Consider the following 22,906-nt stretch of genomic DNA (forward strand, 5'->3'; position numbering starts at 1 on the left):
TTAGTTACATGGAACGTACAGATAATAAAATTTGAGCATTAATTTGTGAATAAACGTTTCAGTTTATGCAAAAAAGACAAAGACATGAATTGTTCATCTTTTTAATATCCATCACGACATTCATAGTGAACCTTATAATTTTAAAGAGATATGAAAACATTGATAACAAAACTGCCCACACAATTTACTTTTTATTGGTTGAACTATGCATTGTAGAAAAATATTTCATTAGAAGTATTGGTTTTATTTCATACAAAGAACCTCCTGTTAAAATTTGTGCACTCAAACCCCTAACACTCTGTATATTAACATTTACATTAATGTGATTCTGATAATATGGTACATTCTCACGAGACTACAAATAACCACCACATAACTGTTCCTAAATGTAGATTAGTCAAGGTTTGTAATAGCCATTTTGTTGTGGGTGTGAAACTTTTTAATAAAATTCCTTTTAACATTATAAATATTACGATGAAAGAGTAATGGAACGGAGAAAAATTCTCTCCGGCGCCGGGATTTGAACCCGGGTTTTCAGCTCTATGTGCTGATGCTTTATCCACTAAGCCACACCGGATACCACCCCGGCGTCGGACAGAATCCTCTCAGATTAAGCTCCAACTCTTGGGTTCCCTCTAGTAGCCGCCCTCTGCACTACGTCATAGATGCCTATGAACATAGGACTGAAGTCCACACATGTGCTGAGGTGCACTCGTAATGAGTGACTAGTTGGCTGGGATCCGACGGAATAAGCGCAGTCTTAAATCACGAAGTAATTTACGCATATCATATATATTATTTTAATGTACCGAAGTACATATTATATTTCCATTCAGATATTCTGCGTCATCATACGATGTAAGAGTAATGGAACGGAGAAAATTTCTCTCTGGCACCGGGATTATAACCCAGGTTTTCAGCTCTACGTGCTGATTCTTTATCCACTAAGCCACACCGGATACCCACCCCAGCGTTGGACAGAATCGTCTCAGATTAAGCTCCAACTCTTGGGTTCCCTCTAGTGGCCACCCTCTGCACTACGTCATAGATGTCTATGAACGTAGGACCAAAGCCCAGCTGAGGTGCACTCGTAATGAGTGACTAGTTGGCCGGGATCCGATGGAATAAGCGCCGTCTTAAATCACGAAGTGATTTACGCATATTTTATATATATATATATATATATATATATTATAAATATTGATAATAGTAGAGTTTTTTAAACTACATTAAAAGATATGCTTTTAGCAAAAACTTTTACACAATACAGGAATATATTTAATGTAATTTTAACTAATTTGTATGTAAATGGTTTTAACTTTGACTAAGCCTATTGTACCAATTTTTTATTACTTAATGACTTTTAAATAAACTAAACTAATCAAGTTCTGATTTTATACAATGCCTGGTCGGATGTAGGACACATAGCTAAAAAGCAGGACATGTCCGGCCATTTACCTATAATGAATTTAATATCATTTTTTTTTTGTCTCCAGGTGAGGTTAACCCTAACCACTTTTTCTATTATGTTGGTATGCCACTGTTAAAGCCAATGAGCTAGAATTACTTCTAGCTCGTTGATTAAAGCAGACAGACTGTCAGTAAAAGTGTAGGAATCCGTTTATATTTCTATACAATCTTCTAATCTTCTCGGATTTTGCAATTTACAAATTAAAATATCATTCTTTTCTTCTTCAAAAACTAAAATATGATGAACAGATAGAATAACACCCAGTCCATGTCTGACGACGATTAATTAGCAGTTTGTTGATCTGGTTTTTGTGTGTTGTAGTATCTGCGAGCCAGCAGAACATCCACATGCTGAACAAGCTGTTACACCAACTGCGCGTTATGATCGACTGTGCTTGCTGGGGTCGTCCGCTTGGCAGCACCCTCTTGTGGGAGCAACATCTACGCACCATCAATCGAATTCTATCCATCGCCAACCGAATACAGATCAGAGAGGTAAACAACCACCGACGAATTCGAGCAGTGATTCAATGGAGGGTTTCACCAGTAGGGAAAATCAATCCTCCCAAAAATAATAATATAGTACACTAAGACAAACCAATATTCATTTTTTACCCACCTGGAAAATTTATTATTATTATTATTATTATTATTATTATTATTATTATTATTATTATTATTATTATTATTATTATTATTATTAGTTAAGTGACATGAATGAACTTTTGTTGTATGTGTACCTATTTCAAAAGGAGCATATGTTCAAAAAAATAATCTCTCTTGTTGAAAAATTGTAGAAGTTAGAATCTTCATCCATGTTCTTCCTTAAGGGGCTAGGTACAGCTTACAACAATAAAATTTTGGAAATATTCAACATTTTTTCCTCCATTATTGTATCTTGTACAATAATGGAAATTAGTATGTATAAAACACTGTCCTTCTGCTATACGATAAAAATATTTTTATGATTTAAAAAAAGAATTTTATATATATATATTTTTTTTTCAAAATTCAAAATGCTGGCAGTTCATAGCGCAGTGATGAAGCATTTCCCTCATAACTAAAAAACTATCCAACATTCTGTGATGAAATTTGTTGTGTGTTCTTATGCATGTCATATCTGTAATATGGTGCAAAATCACTTCTCTATCTTTGATAGATTGCCTGATAAAAAATAAATTCATTTTTAAAAATGGTCGAATATCAGTATTTTCTTCTAACACAAAATAAAAAAAAAAATACTATTTATTAAGGAATGTACTTGAAAGCGCATGATATTTTAAACATGAGTTTCAACAATAAAATAAAAGAGAGAGAACATTAAAAAGTTAACAAGTTTATGAGTTATGAGGAAAACACTTCATCACTGCACAGTGAACTGCCACCACTTTGAATTTTGAAAAAAAATATATCTAGATTTTTTTTATCGTAAAAATATTTTTTTCATATAGCAGAAGAACAGTACTTTACACATACCAATTTTCATTATTGTACAAGATACAGTAATGGAGGAAAAAATGTTGAATATTTTAAAAAATTTTACAGCTATAACCTCTACCTAACCCCTTAAATTTATTTATTTATCTAAACGATAACAGCTCCCTGTATTAACAGGCTGCCACAAAGACAGAGCATATTGTGCAATAGGCAGTTGGAAGTATAAATAACATACATACGTTTAAGTTGAAGGGAGTCTTACAACAATGACAAGAAATGATTGAATAAATAAGTAGTACTAATTAATTAGTTGAAGATCATTGTTGACCGTAGAGGTGGTTGCGGAGTATAAATATTGATCCTCTCAGAGCTGCAAGAACGATGTCATCAATTGCCTTCCTCTGTAGGCCGAAACGTTGCCAGGTCTGGAAGAAGAAACCGGGAATAGTTCCGCGCGCTCCAACCATAAGGCCTATTACTTCAATTTGTTGTAGACCGTATTTGTCCATGAAATATGGAACGGTACGTACATAGATGTCGTTTTTTTCCCCTATTTACATCTTCAGGTTGGCCTGTAGTTCAGTCCACATCTGTGGAGTAACAGTCAGCGCGTTTGGCTGCAAAACCAGGTGGCCCGGGCTCGATTCCCGGTCGGGGCAAGCAGTGGCGTATACTGGTTAAAGGGTTTGGGCTACCACTGACCCTATTATTACACAAAATATATCTAACAATTACTTTAATTTTAATTACTATGGTAAAACTAATAATACAAAATTATTACATTATGTTATATTATAAACTTTTTCTTTTGTAATTTCCGTGGGCTACCGCCGGTAGCCCCAGTAGCCCGCAAAATACGCCCCTGGGGGCAAGTTACCTGGTTGAGGTTTTTTCCGGTGTTTTACCTCAACCCATTACGAGCAAATGCTGGGTAACTTTCGGTGCTGGACTCCGGACTCATTTCACTGCATTATCACCTTCATCTCATTCAGACGCTAAATAACCAAAGATGTTGATAAAGCGTCGTAAAATAACCCACAAAAAAAAAATCTGTTGTTCATATTGTGCTTCCAGTTTTCATCATCCTTACAAAGTCATTGCTCTCGACTGGGCTTGAACTCATGTCTAATGATACACACAGCAGTCAGTCGACCATTGAGACTAGCTGGGATTATAGACAGTTCAAATTTATTTTACACTAACAGACAATGCGAAATATAAGACGCATTTTTTGTATGACGTCATGTATATTGAACAACTTCCTGTCGAGATAGGAACACTGACTTGTCTAGAGGTATTAACTTAAATAGTAGCATAATCCAGGAACTGTTGTGTAAATACTTTTGACTTCAGATAAAGAAAGAAGAAGTTACAATACACAAAGCAGCTGTTTCCTAATGTCATTGTGTTTGTGGCTCTCAGATGTCGCCTGTTAACTTGTTTAGTCTTTTGTTCAGTGACTCTCAGTTTCTTAGACATTATAAAATGTTCATATACTGTAAAATTGTCTCTACTCTGATAAATTTATAAATATATTTAGCCATGAAATTCTAGCTTCAGACTTTTATTTTCAGTGTTTCTACCAGAAAGAATTGTGCAGATATGGACACTGTTTACAACACTTGAGGACATAACATTCTAAATGTGCTAAGTGCCAAAAACAATTTTTTGAGATATTGATGAAAAACACACTGCGAAATGCATGTTGAGATATTTACAACACCGTCTTTTGGCGCACAAATAAGTCACTTACTGTTGAGCTACGACAAAAGATAATTTAGTATGATATTCTCATAAGGATGTTCCTTGCTTAGAATGAATAAAATTAAATTTGAAAAATTTGCGCTTGGCACATTTGGAATGTTAGGTCTTAAATTATATTGTACTAAAAGCAACTCAAGCAGAATGCATATTATGCTTTATTAGAGTGGAGAATCCAAGGAAACTAAACATTACGTTTGATGAAATAAAATTTAAAATTAAACCATTAAATATAAACATAAATATACTAGATTTGAATAATTTCAAGGAAAAAATTCTTCCGGGGCCAGGTATCGATCCCGGGACCTCTGGTTGAATGTACCAGCGCTCTTTCCAACTGAGCTACCCGGGAACTTCACCCGACACCGTCTCAACTTTTCCCTTTATATCCACACAACTCGCGTGGGCTGACGAAACGCCAGAGACCCACATCGAGTGCACACAATCTCTGTGTGACTTGGAGATTGAACACAGAGATTGTGTGCACTCGATGTGGGTCTCTGGCGTTTCGTCAGCCCACGCGAGTTGTGTGGATATAAAGGGAAAAGTTGAGACAGTGTCGGGTGGAGTTCCCGGGTAGCTCAGTTGGAAAGAGCGCTGGTACGTTCAACCAGAGGTCCCGGGATCGATACCCGGCCTCGGAACATTTTTTCCTTGAAATTATTCAAATCTGCTTTACAGAGAGCCTTACCTGAAAGACTAGATTTGTATAAATATGCTAGGTTTCACAAGAATTCCCTCAAAATTCTCCATAAAAAAGTTCTTAAACACAAAAAATAAGAACTACTCTCTCCTCACCCAATAGCTTATAAAATCATACCTAATGCTCGTCCTGAAAGTATTGCATATTATATTGATATTCCATTTACCTTGCACTGCAGAACACTACAGACTACGATGGTGGATTAGAAGCTATTAATATTTGTCTACAAACATTAATTTACATAAGAAATTAATTTACCGAAGTAACCATATTTTGTGATTCAAAATCCATAATTGAAGAGTTCAGAACCATAGTGGGCCAAGCGCCATTTACTAAAACCGAAGAAAACAAGGGTTAAAATGAAGTTATTACCATAATTCAATGGAAACATATAGCAAGTAATATAAAGTATACACATTAAAACTAAATGATGTATATACGTACTGGCTTTTAAGGAACCCGGAGGTTCATTGCCGCCCTCACATAAGCCCACCATTGAACCCTATCCTAAGCAAGATTAATCCATTATCATCATATCCTACCTCCCTCAAATCCATTTTAATATTATCTTCCCATCTACGTCTCGGCCTCCCTAAAGGTCTTTTTCCCTCCGGCCTCCCAACTAACACTCTATATGCACTTCTGGATTCGCCCATACGTGTTACATGCCCTGCCCATCTGAAACGTCTCGATTTAATGTTCCAATTATGTCAGGTGAAGAATACAATGCGTGCAGTTCTGTGTTGTGTAACTTTCTCCATACCCTGTAACTTCATCCCTCTTAGCCCCAAATATTTTCCTAAAAACTAAATGATATGTCAATCTTCATTAAACTATGGTATTCACTTAACTTTAACCCTTGCTTTCTCCGTTTTTAATAAATGGCGCTTGGCCCACTATGGCTCTGAACCCTTCAATTAAGGCTAGTATTTCATTAACATCAAAAGGCAAGGGAATGAGAGAAATCTATACCAAAATTAAGTTTCTACAGAAACAGATCAAAATAGTTGTTTTGCAATGGATACCTTCTCACTATGTATTAGAAGGAAGTGAAAATGCAGAGTTATAAAAAAAGGACCATACGTAGAACTGAAAAAGAGAATTTTTGTCTGTTGTACCCATTCTTCACCATAGGAATTTATATATCACCAATATGTGTTCACTGCAGAGAAAAGGAGATTTAACTATGATCTGTCCACACCTGTGGAGTAATGGGTAGCACGTCTGACTGCGAAATCAGGTGGCCTGGGTTCGAATCCCGGTCGGGGCAAGTTACCTGATTGAGGTTTTTTCCGAGATTTTCCCTTAACCCATTAAGAGCAAATGCTGGGTAATTTTCGATGATGGATCCCGGATTCATTTCACAGGCATTATCACCTTCATTTCATTCAGACACTAAATAACCTAGATGGTGATACAACGTCATAAAATAACCCACTCAAAAAAAACTGTGAACTTGCAGCACATACTAAACTGCAAAGCCATCATCAATTCACGTAAATAAGTTAATAATATCATAGACGTTTACTGGCATTTTAGAAAACAAATGGAGAAAAGCCAATGTTCTGATCATTTGATTAATTAATTTAATTATTACTGATATAAAATAGACACTATACACAAAATAAAATACACAGCAACACCTTTGAAACCAACAAACATTTTTTTATTCTGTTTGTTTTGTAATATTAACATATGTTGGAAGTTTAGTTGCACAGTTTTCACATGCGTGCTCTGATGATGTCTAATCTGTAATCAATATTGGTCCACGTCTTTAGAAGCATACATTGTGTGATTGTTGATAATATGGCATCTCTGATTCTTTCACGTAAATTTATTCATTCCCCTCTTTATTTTCGTCAGTTGGAATGTTCAAAACATGTGAAGAGTACAAGAGAAAAACCTGATAAGTAGAAAGGAGAATTTCATGCACTATAAAATCCCAAAATATGCATGCATTCATATACTATCAAACTATGAAACATGCACGATCAAGTGAAAAATACATTAAAATATGCACTTCCATTTTGTTCCGAATTTCTTATTTCACTTGACTTTTCTTTTTGCACAGTTAACAACTAACAAAATTTCTAAATTGGTTTCTGTGAGATTTCTGCATTTGTCAGTCAATATGTTTTTGTAGGCAGAGAATGACCGCTCTACATCGCAAGAACTTATGGGTGCAAACTTGAATGAATCTTTTTCTGTTATATATTTTTTTTCTTTTCCTTCTTCATTTCTGATTCCTGAAGCTAAAATAAGGGACTTACAAATCGAGAAACTGAGAAGACCACTCAAAACCATTAAAACATGCATTTAAACTGAATAAAAGTATATTATGTGCATCAATCTTCTTAATGTATCCAGCTGTTTGCTGACAACATAAAGTCCACTATAGTCCACTGTAGTCTATTCAGTTGTTGTTTTTCACGAGAAATGAGGGGTATTTTGACCGGTGTTCATTATAGATGCCTGTTGCTAGTAGCCACAGGTGGGGTGTAGTCAATATATACTGCAGGGTTGTGTCTTCTGCAACTGATACTGATGATTTTAATTTACTTCTTTTGTGGTTTATAGATGGAAACGAGAAAGTCGATAATATTGCAAAACAGGCAACATATTTGCAACCAAGACCTCTTCAAGTGATATCTCTATCCAATGCTTTTGCTTCAGTAAAGTCTCATTTTACAGTGTACAAAAGAAACCAAATATTATGTGCATGATTAAGCTAGAAATTACTTAAATATGCATTATGCATGTTTTTATCCCAAAAAAGTCCACGCCTGTGGAGTAACGGTTAGCATGTCTAGCCGCGAAACCAGGTGGCCCGGGTTCGATTCCCGGTCGGGACAAGTTGCCTGGTTGAGGTTTTTTCTGGGGTTTTCCCTCAACCCAATATGAGCAAATGCTGGGTAACTTTCGGTATTGGACCCCGGACTCATTTCACTGGCATTATCACCTTCATCTCATTCAGACGCTAAATAACCAGAGCTGTTGATAAAGCGTCGTAAAATAACCTACTAAAAAAAAAATCCCAAAAAAGGCCAAAACATGCAAATATGCACGGAAAAAGTACACATATTTGGAACCTGAAAGTAATGAAATGTTTAAGTACCAAGTTTGATCTACTGTATGTCCTATGCTCCTATGAAAACATGCATTTGCATGGAATTCTCGTCTCTGCTGATAAGTCATAGTTTACTGTTTTAACAGGAGAGTAAGTTTAAAAGTTTCAAGGCCATTATATTCTATTGTCTTCGGGTTATCATTCTTTAAATTTATTTGGACTAATGAGGTTGTATTCTGTATGGTTAAACTACACGAATCTGCAGTACCTGAGTTATTACATGACATCTAAAACAGAAAATCGATAATTTTGGACTTCCTCTTTGAATTTTATGTGATGAAAAAGTAAAAAGAGGAAGTCTGTGAGGTGTAGAAACGAAAGAAATTAGGAATAATAGCGAGTAAGAGGTTAGTGATGCATTGTGTGATGTTTGCAGCCTGGTGACGACGTGTTCCCGAAGCTGCAGAACCTGCCGGAGGAGTGCGTGCGCGAGGTACTGCTGCGCCTGGCGGACCACAAGGACCTGGAGAGCAGCGGCAAGGCGTACAGCGTGATGCAGCGCCTGGTGGACGAGCAGCGCATCTGGCGGGAGCTCTGCCGCTTCCACTTCACGCCACAGCAGATCAGCTTCGTGCTGCAGTCGTCTCCGCAGCAGACCGACTGGCAGCGCATCTACCACAAGCTGCGCAAGTTAGTCATAATAATAATAATTACTGGCCTAACCAACCATTTAGCCCCCTTCTTTCATATGTATATGTTGCCATCAAAACCTGTTCAACTAGTAAAAACTATATGGTGAAGAATTGGTAGGACGGAGAAAAATTCTGTGACACAGTACACGAAAGTAGGCCAACAAAGGGGAGCACAGTAGGTAGAACTTAAAAATGAGAGGCCTGGTATTATTGGAGTTCCTGCTGTCGTGAAATTGTTCAGCGGGGTTTTTTTTCTCTTACACACTTTAACATCTTAGGTCAATATGACAATATAAATTATAATACAAATTTAATTAAGGATTTGAAGAGAGAAGAATCGTCTGCACTTAAATTAAAACAAGTTGCTCTTGAAACTATAAATACATTCTACCCCGGCACAGATTGGTTACACCAAATAGCTTATTACTACAATAGTGGAAAGTGACGATAAAAATTGGCGACATACTCCATGACTGCCACCTAGCGGTTCGATAAGATAACTAACAGTAATGGCCATGGGAGTTGATATGTTTTGTAAAAACAATATTTTTCTCTTTGTTTCTTATGTCCTGTAATTTAAAGAAATGGCTGAAGAGGTGTTATTTGTGCCATATACGGCTGTTTTAATTATCAAATTCAAATGAACGGAAGTAATTGTCAGGTTTTCCAAAAACAAGGAATTGCAAGGACCATATCATAATGAGGTTATGAATGATTTGAGTGTTGTAGCTAATTATGAGAGGAATAGATGAACTCATCCATTAAAACTATTCTTGAAATTCAGTATAACATGGCCCATGTAAGTTCTGAATTTTACAACTTCATGTGCAATGTATCTTGACCAAGTAAAGCGAAAAGTGGAAATAAATTGTCCTGAGATGTCAGAAATATTGAAAATAATTTTCACAAATTTTATAAGAAAGTCTTCATGGACTTAGAAATAAGATAGGCCTACCAGTAACTAATTGCTTTCTAAAACACAATTTTAATGTGAAAATTGTTAGTAATGTTTGTATGAGATCGCTGGTAGACAAGTATTTCAGTGTCCTTAAAAACGCACATGTAAAAAAAGCAAACAATTAATTTGTGACTTTCAAAGGTTACAAAAATATAAAATGAAAGAAGATAGCACACAGTTAATATATTAAACAAATAAATCGTTTCTTTCAAATAACTAGATAATCATTTAAGTTTAAATATGTATTTGTTCTCATAGCGAGCCGCTAGATGGCATTGGTGATGCTGTCGCTAACCACATGCATGTTATTAATCATTACTTTCCACTATTGTAGTAGTAAGGTATTTGGTTACACATTTATACAGACAGCTCCAAATATCAAAATGATGAATCAGCTTGGCTGGAATATATTCCAAATTATTCAGTTTTTATTTGTCTACAGGGAGTCCTACTCACTTTGATGGAGAAATTGCAGCAATCAACAGGGCATTAACACAACTTATTTATCAAATTAGTATGTTCAAAAATGCTGTTATATTGAGCGACTCAATTTCTGCAATCCAAGCCATAGCTTGAATCAATATTCTTACAAATTCCAAAATTGCAGAAATTCAATAATCCATACACATACTGGCAAAACAAAATAAAAACCTGTATCTCCAATGGATCCCTGCCCATTGTGGTATTATGAGCAATGAGATTGCAGATTGTTTGGTAAAGAAAGGAACTAAAATATTACAAGTACTCTTGAAAAAGATATCTTATTACAGTGCCAAATTGTTCATACAAACACAATTTCAAATAAAAATTCTGAAGAAATTTCAAGAAAACAGTAATAATAAATCTTGGTCGTATTGCTTACTGAAAAAGAAGATATGCCTGATTCTCCTCGACATGATACAGTAGCAAAATTTCGGATGCTAATTGGCCATGACTGTTTAGTGGCACACCTGTTTAAAATTGGGATTTTTGGTTCACCAAAATGCACCCTGTATGTATAGCCTAGAAGACTCCTTGATGAATCAAGAACATTTACGAAAATCTCCAGCTTTGGCATCAAATCTTTTGGATTCGAACTCTAAATTATACTGGGAAGCTCGAAGGCGAATGGAGAACTTCCAAGTGCCTCGGCAATAGATACTACTACTACTACATCTTAGGTCTTGTCGTGTGTGTGGCATCTTTGGGGAATTATCAGCAGGCCGTGAACTATTCCTGTAATTCTGTTCCTATTGCCATTTGTTATAAATGGCTTGTATTCATTTTTAAACTCTGTAATCATATTATTGTTATTCATTGATAAGATAGTAATCATTACATCTGACATGATAGCGTGTAACCTACTTGGATGGAAGTCGAATTTTATTCCCATAGTTTTCCAACTTTTCAGTGCTTCAGAAGTGCAACAATATTTAAAACACAAATCATCACATGATCTAGTGTCATAATCATGAATGCTTGATGTAATACAATATCTTTGTATATTTTCTCTTATAAAAATCAGACAAGCAAAGATATAAGTTCCAGGAAAAGTTAGAATTTTGTAACTAATAAATAAACTTTTGCAGTGTGCAAAGTGAGGTTTTCTTGCCATGATACGTAAAGTTCTTTTCTGTTATATAAAAATTTGCTATGACCCCAGATGTATATGTCATACATACGCTTGAAAGTTTTTGAAACTCCACTTAAATTAATTATTAGCCTGTTAATTATTTAATATTGTATTTATTTTTTAGTTAAGAATGTATTATTTAATTATTTATTTATGAATTAAAAGTTAATTTAAGTTATTAGGTATATAGTTGTGTTAAATTCTCTTTTAAAATAATTTTATTAGAATCTCGTATCTGCTTTGGTGTGTGGTTTGAAAAAAAAAAAAATGATTAATAATAATAAGCAACATTCTGTTTCAGAAGAATTCTAAATGTTATTACCTATTCTGTAAACATTTTTTTTTTAACTTGAGAATTTCGAAAAATTTTATTAGGCTTTTACTGTTCAGAAATGCTATCCCTACAATCAGTAAAATTTTCTGTGATTACCAAGTATTGAATACAAACTGCACCAGGACTAATCTGAAAATTATCATCATTATTATTATTATTATTATTATTATTATTATTATTATTATTATTATTATTATTACTATTATTATTATTATTACTGTATTATTATTATTGTTGTTGTTGTTGTTGGGCCTACTATTGTCATTATTGTTATTTCTGTTCCATATTTATTGGTATCATTTGTGGGGATAGCTGCATTGTTAAACGAATTTTGTTCTATACAGTAACTGTTTAACTGAAGCCTCTATTATCATCCAAATTTGTGCTGTTAACAAGAAATAATTCACTATCAGTATTAAATGTAACAAGTAAATTTTATGTGTCAGGTCATTCGGTCTGCGTGAAGAATATGCCGAGATGATCCAACTGTGCCGCAATTGCCGCTGTCTATTTTGGAAATCCATTGGACACCCCTGCATTGCTGACCAAGATCCAGAATTCCAGGAGAAATTAGAGAATGTGGACAAGAGTTCACTCCATGTGCCGATACCACCGCAAGCCTTCCTCAAGTTCTTCTCTCTGTGACAGGTACTGTATACTTGGTGTAACTGAAGGTTAAGACTGTGTTACTTGTTATATTTATTGCATCTGAGCAGTCTAGATCGGGAAATTGATCAGACATGTAGGAAATAGCTAAATGAGGATGCTTGCTCTTGGAAGTTAACTGGATTAAAACTTAGGTAGCCATAACACAACAACATTCGGTACTCACCCTGTTCACAGAAGATGCTGTATGTGATGTCCATTTTCTTTTACACATATTTCACACCTTCTAAAGCAGTGATCATCAATTCTGCCAAAGCGAGCATGTGCGCTCAATACTGCTTCCTTGCAGAGCAAGCGCACATTACCTCATCCTCTGCATTATGCAACCCTATCTCCCATTCAGTAACAAAGTATATGATTATGTCTCGTGACCAGAATATTCTACGAAATGGAAATATAAAAATTGGAAATTTATCAGTTGAAGAGGTGGAAAAATTCAAAAACCTGGTAGCAACAGTAACAAATATAAATGATACTGGGGAGGAAATTAAACACAGAATAAATATGAGAAATGTATGTTATTATTCTGTTGAGAAGCTCTTATCATCCAGTCTGCTGTCAAAAAATCTTAAAGTTACAATTTATAAAACAGTTGTATTACCGGTTGTTCTGTATGGTTGTGAAACTTGGACTCTCACTTTGAGAGAGGAACATAGGTTAAGGGTGTTTGTGAATAAGGTGCTTAGGAAAATATTTGGGGCTAAGAGGGATGAAGTTACAGGAGAATGGAGAAAGTTACACAACAGAACTGCATGCATTGTATTCTTCACCTGACATAATTAGGAACATTAAATCCAGACGTTTGAGATGGGCAGGGCATGTAGCACGTATGGGCGAATCAAGAAATGCATATAGAGTGTTAGTTGGGAGGTCGGAGGGAAAAAGACCTTTGGGAAGTTCGAGACATAGATGGGAAGATAATATTAAAATGGATTTGAGGGAGGTGGGATATGATGGTAGAGACTGGATTAATCTTGCTCAGGATAGGGACTGATGGCGGGCTTATGTGAGGGCGCAATGAATCTACGGGTTCCTTAAAAGCCAGTAAGTAAGTAAGTATCTCCCATTCAGTAGCGACTCTTGGCAGAAGCTAGATGCAATGTTGAATAGAAATAGTATGTCTAAACGGTCATCGACTCCTTTGGGAGGAATTTCATTCACAATTTCAAAACTTGAACATATGGAGTCAGATTTTTTTAATCCTCTTTTCACGCACCAATCATAACAGTTTCTGGATGTACAGTAGTTCCTTCACATGTGAGTATGGTGAAGAAAGCGCGAAATTTTTAACTCAATGAATTTGCAGGGCGCGTTTCATTATTAAACATTCAATCTGATTGGCTAATCAGCTTCATTTACATTGTTTCTTATTAATATAGCAACAACAAGAAATGGAATTTAAAATTGTAAGGCCACCGGCGTGGCTCAGTCAGTTAAGGTGCTTTCCTGCCGGTCTGAAGTTGCGCTCGGGCACGGGTTCGATCTCCGCTTGGGCTGATTACCTGGTTGGGTTTCTTCCGAGGTTTTCCCCAACCATAAGGTGAATGCCAGGTAATCTATGGCGAATCCTCTGCCTCATCACGCCAAATATCATCTCGCTATCACCAATCTCATCGACGCTAAATAATCTAGTAGTTGATACAGCATCATTAAATAACCAACTAAAAAAAATTGTAAGATTGTGTCTGTTATTATTTTCCAAAATCATTGTCTTATTATATCCAATTAAGAAAGAATTGTTTTTCATCTTTCACAAACATCAGTATGAAATTTACTTGTATATTTTATTCATTGTCTGTAGTATTTACTCCATAATACTTGTCTACTATATTTTGTAACATAGATTTGTTCCCTTCCCCCTCCCCCAATTCCATGTTTCTAATTTGTATCTACTAGTATACATATTCATGAATTTCTGGTACACTTTGTTAATCTTGGTAACTTTTTTAATAATAAATGAAGGTTTAGCAGTAAATAAGTATTACTGTATAGGATATGTTTAAAATTCAAGCATATACAACCCAATGGATTTGTAATCTTCTGCATAAACAGGCTTAAATTTTCAGTAAGAATTAATTAATATTAACATAATTAATTATAAATTGAAAACTTAAGATAAAGAATTGTAGGACTTTAAGAGGTTAGGTACAGCAGTAAAATTTTGGAAATATTCAACATTTTTTCCCTCCATTACTGTATCTTGTACAATAATGAAAGTTGGTATGTGTAAAACACTGTCCTTCTGCTATATGAAAAAATATTTTTACGATTAAAAAAAAATTATTTATAAATTTTGTTTCAAAATTCATTTCACTGTGCAGTGATGAAGCGTTTCCCACATAACTAAAAAACTATCCAACATTCTGTGATGAAATTTTTTGTGTGTATTTATGCACGTTAAATCTACAATATGATGAAAGATCACTTCTCTATCATTGATAATTGTCTGATAAAAAATGATCAAGTATCAGTACTTTCTTCTAACACAAAATTAAAAAAATATTATTTTTTAAGAAATGTAGTTGAAAGAGCATGATATTGTAAACATGAGTTTCAGTAATAAAATAAAAGCGAGATAACATGAAAAAGTTAACAAGTTTATGAATTATGAGGGAAACGCTTCATCACTGCACAGTGAACTGCCACCATTTTGAATTTGTAAAAAAAAAAATAATAATAATAAAAATAATTTTTTTTTAAATCGTAAAAATATATATATTTTTTTCATATAGCAGAGGGACAGTGTTTTACACTTGCCAATTTTCATTATTGTACAAGATACAGTAATGGAGACAAAAATGTTGAATTTTTTTTTAAATTTTACTGCTGTAAGCTGTACCTAACCCTACATGAATTAATTTTCAAAACTAATACAACTGTAGCTGCTACAGAAATATAGCAACGAGAAGGAGACTAAAAAGAAAGGAATAAAATTGGGTTCTAAGAGACTGGGGAGTGTTACATTAAGTGTTGAACGTATAGTCAGAATTGGCTACTTGTTATAAACGTCAGATGAACAGAACTTGGATCATCCTTTGTATTAAAGGGATAGCTATCCAGTCTTTCTAGCTAGTTGTAAACATTTGTTTTGTATTCGAGTGAAAAGTCAGATTTATTGTTCATAAACAACATAGCTTCATATCTCTATAAAGTCGACCTGGTTGGCGAGTTGGTGTAGCGCTGACCTTCTATGCCCAAGGTTGCGGGTTCGATCCCGGGCCAGGTTGATGGCATTTAAATGTGCTTAAATGCGACAGGCTCTTGTCAATAGATTTACTGGCATGTAAAAGAACTCCTGCAGGACAAAATTCCGGCACATCTGGTGACACTGATATAACCTCTGCAGTTGCGAGCGTCATTAAATAAAACATAACATTTAAAACATTTATCTCTATAGAAAATAGGGATGCTCTACAGAACATGTTGAGATAAGAACTTGGAGTCTGCGAAGTCTGATTTTAGATATTCATATGAGTGTAAACATGTATATCTTTTACTGTTTTCCATATTATTTACATTTATTTACAATTATTATTTACATTTATTTATACCTAGGTCTACCTATTATTTACACATATTTACAACTTTAAATTATTTTGATATTATTATTATTAATTATTATTTGCGGATGCTTTAGCAAAGAAGGGCAGCACTGCTACTTACAGACCTGTTACTAAATCTACGTATTACTCTGTGAAGAGATTTATTAAATGTACATACTTAGATTTCAACAAACAAAATTTGATAACACAATCTCAAGGGAAAAAATGGAACTCTCTGCATCATAATACACAGTTCATTCCCGATTTACCACGAAAATCGTCTGTAGCTGCATTTAGATTGGCAACAGGCCATGATTGTTTGGCCAAACACCTACATAGAATTGGAATATATCAGTCCCCTAACTGCCCATTGTGCAACTCAAACCAAGAAATGGATTCGGAACACCTCAAAATCTGTGCTTCGTGGCTGACCATGACAATATCTTTGGAAAATATTGGAGTGCAAGAGGTCAAATGACTTTATTGTCAAACGCCTGGCATTAGAAAACAACAACAACAAAAAATTAGTTTCATATCATTTGAATAAATTTGAAATTTGAAATTGAAAGCCAGCTTCTTTCAAGAACTGGAATATGTAAACATTGAATGACTCACCTATCAAAGCAGCCACGATGCTCGATTCAGTTACAATGAAACCTATGTATTGTAAAGTTGTGTGATGTAATTTATGTAGACAGTAAACGGATGCAAAAGAAAATACAAATCGACTATTCTTCTAGGTTATTTAAGTTAATCTGTACTTTTGTTAATTCGAACTTATCCCACCATTTAGTCCGGATTAACGAGGTTTATGAACTTCTTATGTTTGTATATTTTGTAATTATTCTTAGTGATCACCTAGATCATATATGTAACAGATAGATCGGCCTTATAGGCTTTGATGTTAACAACTTTTGTCATGTTTACTATGCTGCCATCTAGTTGTTACATAAGAAGCCACGTCATAATTTCCATTTGAATTACATTAGCGACTGTACTGGGCGGCCGGGTAGCTCAGTTAGTAGAACAGCTGGCTACGGACTGGAAGGTCCGGGGTTCGATCCCAGGTGGTGACAGGATTTTTTCTCGTTGCCAAACTTTCAAAACGGCCCCGAGGTTCACTCAGCCTCCTATAAAATTGAGTACCGGGTCTTTCCCAGGTAAAAGGCGGTCAGACCGTGGTGCTGACCACACCACCTCATTCTAGTGCCGAGGTCATGGAAAGCATAGGGCTCTACCTCCATGGCCCCCAAGTGCCTTCATGGCATGTTACTGGGATACCTTTACCTTTACCTTTTTTTTAGCGACTGTACTGCCATCTCTTGTTTGTTTACGGCGGACGGGTGGCGATCCTGGTGGTTGTTCTCTTCAAAGTGCTGCCGATTTTAACATAGCGATGAGTTATCTGTTACATATGAAGGGTACACGGGAATAACGATCAAGGTCCATTTTAGAAAGTTTCGAGAAAAACGAATTTTAAAGTTTAAGCACTTACTACTTTGTTATGTGTGTATTTAATAGAAATTGACGTAGTGGAATGTCAAGAACGATTATTTCTTATTACTAGCTAGACCACTATAAGATGATATTATTAACTCAATTTCGATTTTTGATGGACCTTGATCGTTTTTCCCGTGTACCCTTCATATATGATCTAGGGTGATCATTATGCAAATAAATTTACCTGAAAGTAATGTGATACATTATGTATGTTGCAGGTACTGGCAGGGTTCTTAGCGCATAGCTCCTCTTGTGCACCAGTGAATACTTCTTTCCATGAAGCATTTTACTTAAGTAAAGTTACGCTATTCGCTTTTAACATTAACAAAGAACATAAGGTTAGGTTGAGTGTCGTCTGTGTTGTGCTAGTCAGTCTGTAAAGTTGGCAGCTCTTTTCTACTTTCTCATTATACTGATTCCTAACAAGAGATATGTTTCAAGATGTCTTGATGGATGCACGTGTTTTCGTGAACCCTTGTTCTGAACAAACAGTTTCTCACATCTCTGTTTGCACCTAAATTAATTAATTTATTATATGTTAGGTTCAAATGAAGAATACAACTCACATTCTTTAGCAAAAATTGCCTGAAGAGATAGAGAAAGTTACTCTAGTCCAGACTGAAATAATGTGTAGGACATGGAATATATATATTTTTTTTTAATTCTGCATGAATTTTATTTGAAACATCTTTTCTCATTTCTAAGAAGCTGATTTTTTACTTCATTATTCTGTCGCATTTTCATCAATTTGTATTTAAATTCTCTTTTAGTAATAACGTCTTGATTTTAAAATATATAAATCAGACTTTTTTCTTAATTGTAGTTAAAAATGATTTTATTTTTTTAGTTGGTTATTTAACGATGCTGTATCAACTACTCGGATCGTTTTATTATCTGCAATACTTTCGTAGTTAATGTCACTGACTTGGAATTTTAAATTGTTCATACTGTCTTTGTCTTCTGTGATTTCTCGAAACTTCTATTTAATTTTACATCATAACTCAAAGAAAGACATTAAAATACCTATGTGAACGATATTTGTCAAGTCTGTATATCTTATGATAACGAACAAGATACGCTGAATACTGTTGTTACACTTACAATTAATTATAAAATATTATCTTATAAAATAATAAATTTTACCGCACATAAATATATAAAAATTAATCCATGTTGAATCTCTCGTACACTACTTTTAACACTTGAATATAAATAATTGATTAAATGGCCATCTTACTCGTGTTAATTATGTAAGCATGTGCGGCTAACAGCTGTTTCAGTGCTACTTGTTGAGATGACGCCGAGACACAGAAGGCTCTGAAGATGGTGTCAAGTAGCACTGAAACAGCTGTAAGCCGCACATGCTTACATAATTAACATGAGTAAGATCGCCATTTAATCAATTATTTATAAAAATTAAATTCACAAAATTGTGAAGGTATTTAAAATATTTTAAACTGTAGGCTACTGTTGTAGCAACCATTTTGAATTCATTAATAGAGTGTCTAATTGGCAAGACATTGTTTAATTCTAAATGTCTTGTATAATACAAAAGTACTGTTATAGCTTTGTACGGTTTGAACAGTTTTGAAGAATAAAATTTAAAAAATCAATAATTTTTTTTTAAATTTTAAACCAGAAAATTTAATTTATAATGGAAATCCAAGTTCTTGAGTATGAAATATATAAAAGAGGAAAGATGTTTCGATGTATTTCTCAAGTAGCAGCTAACAGAATGGGATAGAAATGAATTCCTCTTCAGATATACAGAGAAACTCTCAGAAAGAAGAAGAGAGACCTCTCACTAGACTGATTTTCTGAAGAAATATTGATAGACTTGCTAGGAATGGTTGCTTATGAATTGACGAGAAATGGTTATATTAAAGTTGTAAGTTAGCTCGTACATAGACTTTGTGTTTGCAAAAACACTTTATTGCCGTCCAGATGTGTTTATGTTCCACTTTTGTGCATAATTGTTGCATCATTCAGTGACAATTTTACTTTCAGGGACAGGTGGTTTTGGTGCTTTCAGGCACCTACAATTAGGGACAATATAAGAATTCATACTGGTACCTCAATACCGTAGTTGCCATGAGTAATCTCAATTAATGTTGTGCAATCGTTAAAGAAAACAACACATGTACCAATAATAAGTTGTAAAATATCCAAATAACGAAAATATTATCATGGGTTATAGGCACAGAATATAGTGACTGTTGAAAGGCTTTAGCTTTGATTCCACGCAGAAACATAGGATTTTATTTCCACCGTAACTCAGAGAACGGCACCGGTACCTACTTGGCTTTTTGAGTGTTATCCCTTTGGTAGAACAAAATACTCAGGCAGGAGTTAGAGAAAACATTACGATAATTCCATCATTATGTGTCATCAGCATAAAAGAAAAGTTTTGCTACACTTTACATATTTTAAAATGTCTCGTCCCTGCCCTATATCGTATAATGAGAAAGTATGTGCAATTTTTGTGTTAATTTATTGTGTTTTTTAATTTGGGATATGAAGCACAACATGTACAGTTACAAGTGAAATAAATTCATCATGATATATACAATTTTAAGCTATGCCTTTTGACTTGTAATATTCCTGTCTTCATTCCTATCACATAACAATCTAGAATTCCTATTCCCAAACCTAATTAAAAATTCAGTTGAGTTATGAAGACCTCCCCTGAATAAGGATATAACCAAAGAAACTATAATTGATGTTTCAGGAGAAAGGAAAATAATTTCAGGGGCATATTTCATTATGCCTGTATTTACTAACAAACATTTGATTAATCAAGAATAACAAGTTTATTCAGCTATTGAATACAATAATTCATTGTTATAAATGAATGCTTCAAAATTATTGTTTCCACCTAAGTCCCATATTTCAAAATTTGATGTTACATCCTTATTCTGGGGAGGTCTTCAATTTAGAGCTGGGATTTATATGTATTAAAAGTTAAGAATGACACCTATTACTTGAATGGATGTGGTATCGGTTAAGGGGTTAGGTAAAGCTTACAGCAGTAAAATTTTGAAAATATTCAACATTTTTTTCCTCCATTACTGTATCTTGTACAATAATGAAAATTAGTATGTGTAAAACACTGTCCTTCTGCTATATGAAAAAAATATTTTTACGATTAAAAAAAAAAATTATTTACATTTCCCCCCCCCCCCCCCCGCCTCAAAATTCAGTTCACTGTGCAGTGGTGAAGCATTTCCCACATAACTGAAAAACTAGCTAACATTCTGTGATGAAATTTTTTGTGTATATTATGCATGTCATAGCTACAATATGATACAAGATAACTTCTGTACCTTTGATAGATTGTCTGATAAAAAATAGGTCAAATATCAGTATTTTCTTCTAACACAAAATAAAAAAAAATATGATTTATAAAGGCATGTAGTTGAAAGAGCATGATATTGTAAACATGAGTTTCAGCAATAAAATAAAAGAGAGAGAACATGAAAAAGTTAACAAGTTTATGAGTTATGAGGGAAACGCTTCATCACTGCACAGTGAACTGCCACCATTTTGAATTTTGAAAAAAAAATATATATATATATATACAGAGTGTTTCAGAAATACTTGGACAAACCTTGGGGTCATGTTCCTCACACCAAAACAAGAAAAAAAGTTCATATAAACATATCTCCGAAAATTCTTAGTTTTTTAGTTATTAATGAAAGGACATAATGAAACTTGTTAGACATTGTCAGCTTGGTAGCAAGTGTTAATCAATTCAGAAACTCATAACAAATGTTTAAATTACAAATGACTAGTAGACAAGTCTCCTTGGCAACACATAGCCATCAAGGATACAATGGGTGGATCAGCAGACTTGTATCGATAACATCTTTCGATTATCTAACAAAATTAATTATTATCGGTTACAAACTTAAGTTAAGTTGTTGGATTGTACCTCGAAACGCGTTGAACGTAAACTTTCATTGTTATGAGTTTCTGAATTCATTTTAGTTGCAACGCTTGCTACCAAGCTGACAATATCTAACAGATGTTTCATTATGTTTTTCATTAATAAGTAAAAAACTATGGATTTTCAGACATATGTTTATATGAACTTTCTTTCTTGTTTTGATGTGAGGAACATGCCCCCAAGGTTTGTCAAAGTATTTCTGAAACACCCTGTGTGTGTATATATATATATATATATATGTGGCAATTCGTGCACAAGCAAGACAACATCCTAAGCCTTATTCAGTGAAATATCTGGATCACACATTTTTTAAGGATTACAGCAAGGCTATTGAATACAAATCAATACATCCAGAAAAATTAGCAGGGGACCCCAACATAATAGGTATTAGGAGTCTAAGATACAGTACAGATGGACTATTTTATAAGTTCGACTTTAATGATAGCTATCTTCTCCTTCAGATTCGAAAAGTCTTCAAAAGTCACGAACAGGGCAGTTTGATTTTCCGGACTTATACCAAGAGAGACTTAAAATCAAATGAACAAAGTTCAATCATTTGCAAGAAGTAAAAAACACTTTGCCTGCTGATTTTCACTTATATAATATGACTCTTTATCACATGAAAATTAAAAGGAACAGCATCTTCCATCAAAAAGAGTAATTCAATTACAAATAAATGTGATTAATAATGATATTAATTTGCTTACTTTTATATTTAATAAGAGATCTGGCGAGTTATTTGTAGAGAATGAAAATGTAATATAAACAGGAAGATGATCACTTGACAGATCTTCACCAACACTCCAGTTTTTGAAATTATCATATACGCACATAGAATTATTCCAATTCAGAAACAACTAAGTAAACTAAAAGAACTCCAAAAGGAAATAACATTTCAATGGATACCTAGTCATTGTGGTATACCTGGAAACGAGAAAGTCGATAATATTGCAAAACAGGCAACATATTTGCAACCAAGACCTCTTCAAGTGATATCTCTATCCAATGCTTTTGCTTCAGTAAAGTCTCATTTTACAAACCTATGGATCAACAATTGGCTCTCTTCTGACAAAGGAAAAATTTTACAATCTGTACAAAAGAAACCAAATGACCTGGAAATGTACAAAAACTTGCCCAGACATGTTCAAACATTTTTAACATAAACATATAAACATACACAGATAAACATCATGCATAACGTGGCCCGCCGAAGTGGTG

The 22,906-nt window shown here is 34.3% G+C and overlaps 1 protein-coding gene and 1 non-coding gene across 2 annotated transcripts in view; one reads left to right on the forward strand and one right to left on the reverse strand.

Moving 5' to 3' along the window:
- Nucleotides 1-18,554, forward strand: part of LOC138691103 (F-box only protein 32) — a 109,497-nt gene extending 90,943 nt beyond the window's left edge. Inside the window, exons 6-9 of the mRNA XM_069812823.1 lie at nucleotides 1,793-1,965; nucleotides 8,875-9,128; nucleotides 12,481-12,682; nucleotides 17,961-18,554. Coding sequence (XP_069668924.1) covers nucleotides 1,793-1,965; nucleotides 8,875-9,128; nucleotides 12,481-12,679 — 626 coding nt within the window. The 3' untranslated portion in view covers nucleotides 12,680-12,682; nucleotides 17,961-18,554. The remainder of the gene's footprint in view (nucleotides 1-1,792; nucleotides 1,966-8,874; nucleotides 9,129-12,480; nucleotides 12,683-17,960) is intronic.
- TRNAY-AUA (transfer RNA tyrosine (anticodon AUA)) lies at nucleotides 506-577 on the reverse strand. The gene has a single exon. It is a non-coding gene; the product is annotated as a tRNA-Tyr (tRNA).
- Nucleotides 18,555-22,906: the final 4,352 nt, after the last annotated feature.

The sequence above is a fragment of the Periplaneta americana genome, chromosome 2 (genome assembly GCF_040183065.1).
Source record: "Periplaneta americana isolate PAMFEO1 chromosome 2, P.americana_PAMFEO1_priV1, whole genome shotgun sequence".
Lineage (NCBI taxonomy): Eukaryota > Metazoa > Arthropoda > Insecta > Blattodea > Blattidae > Periplaneta > Periplaneta americana.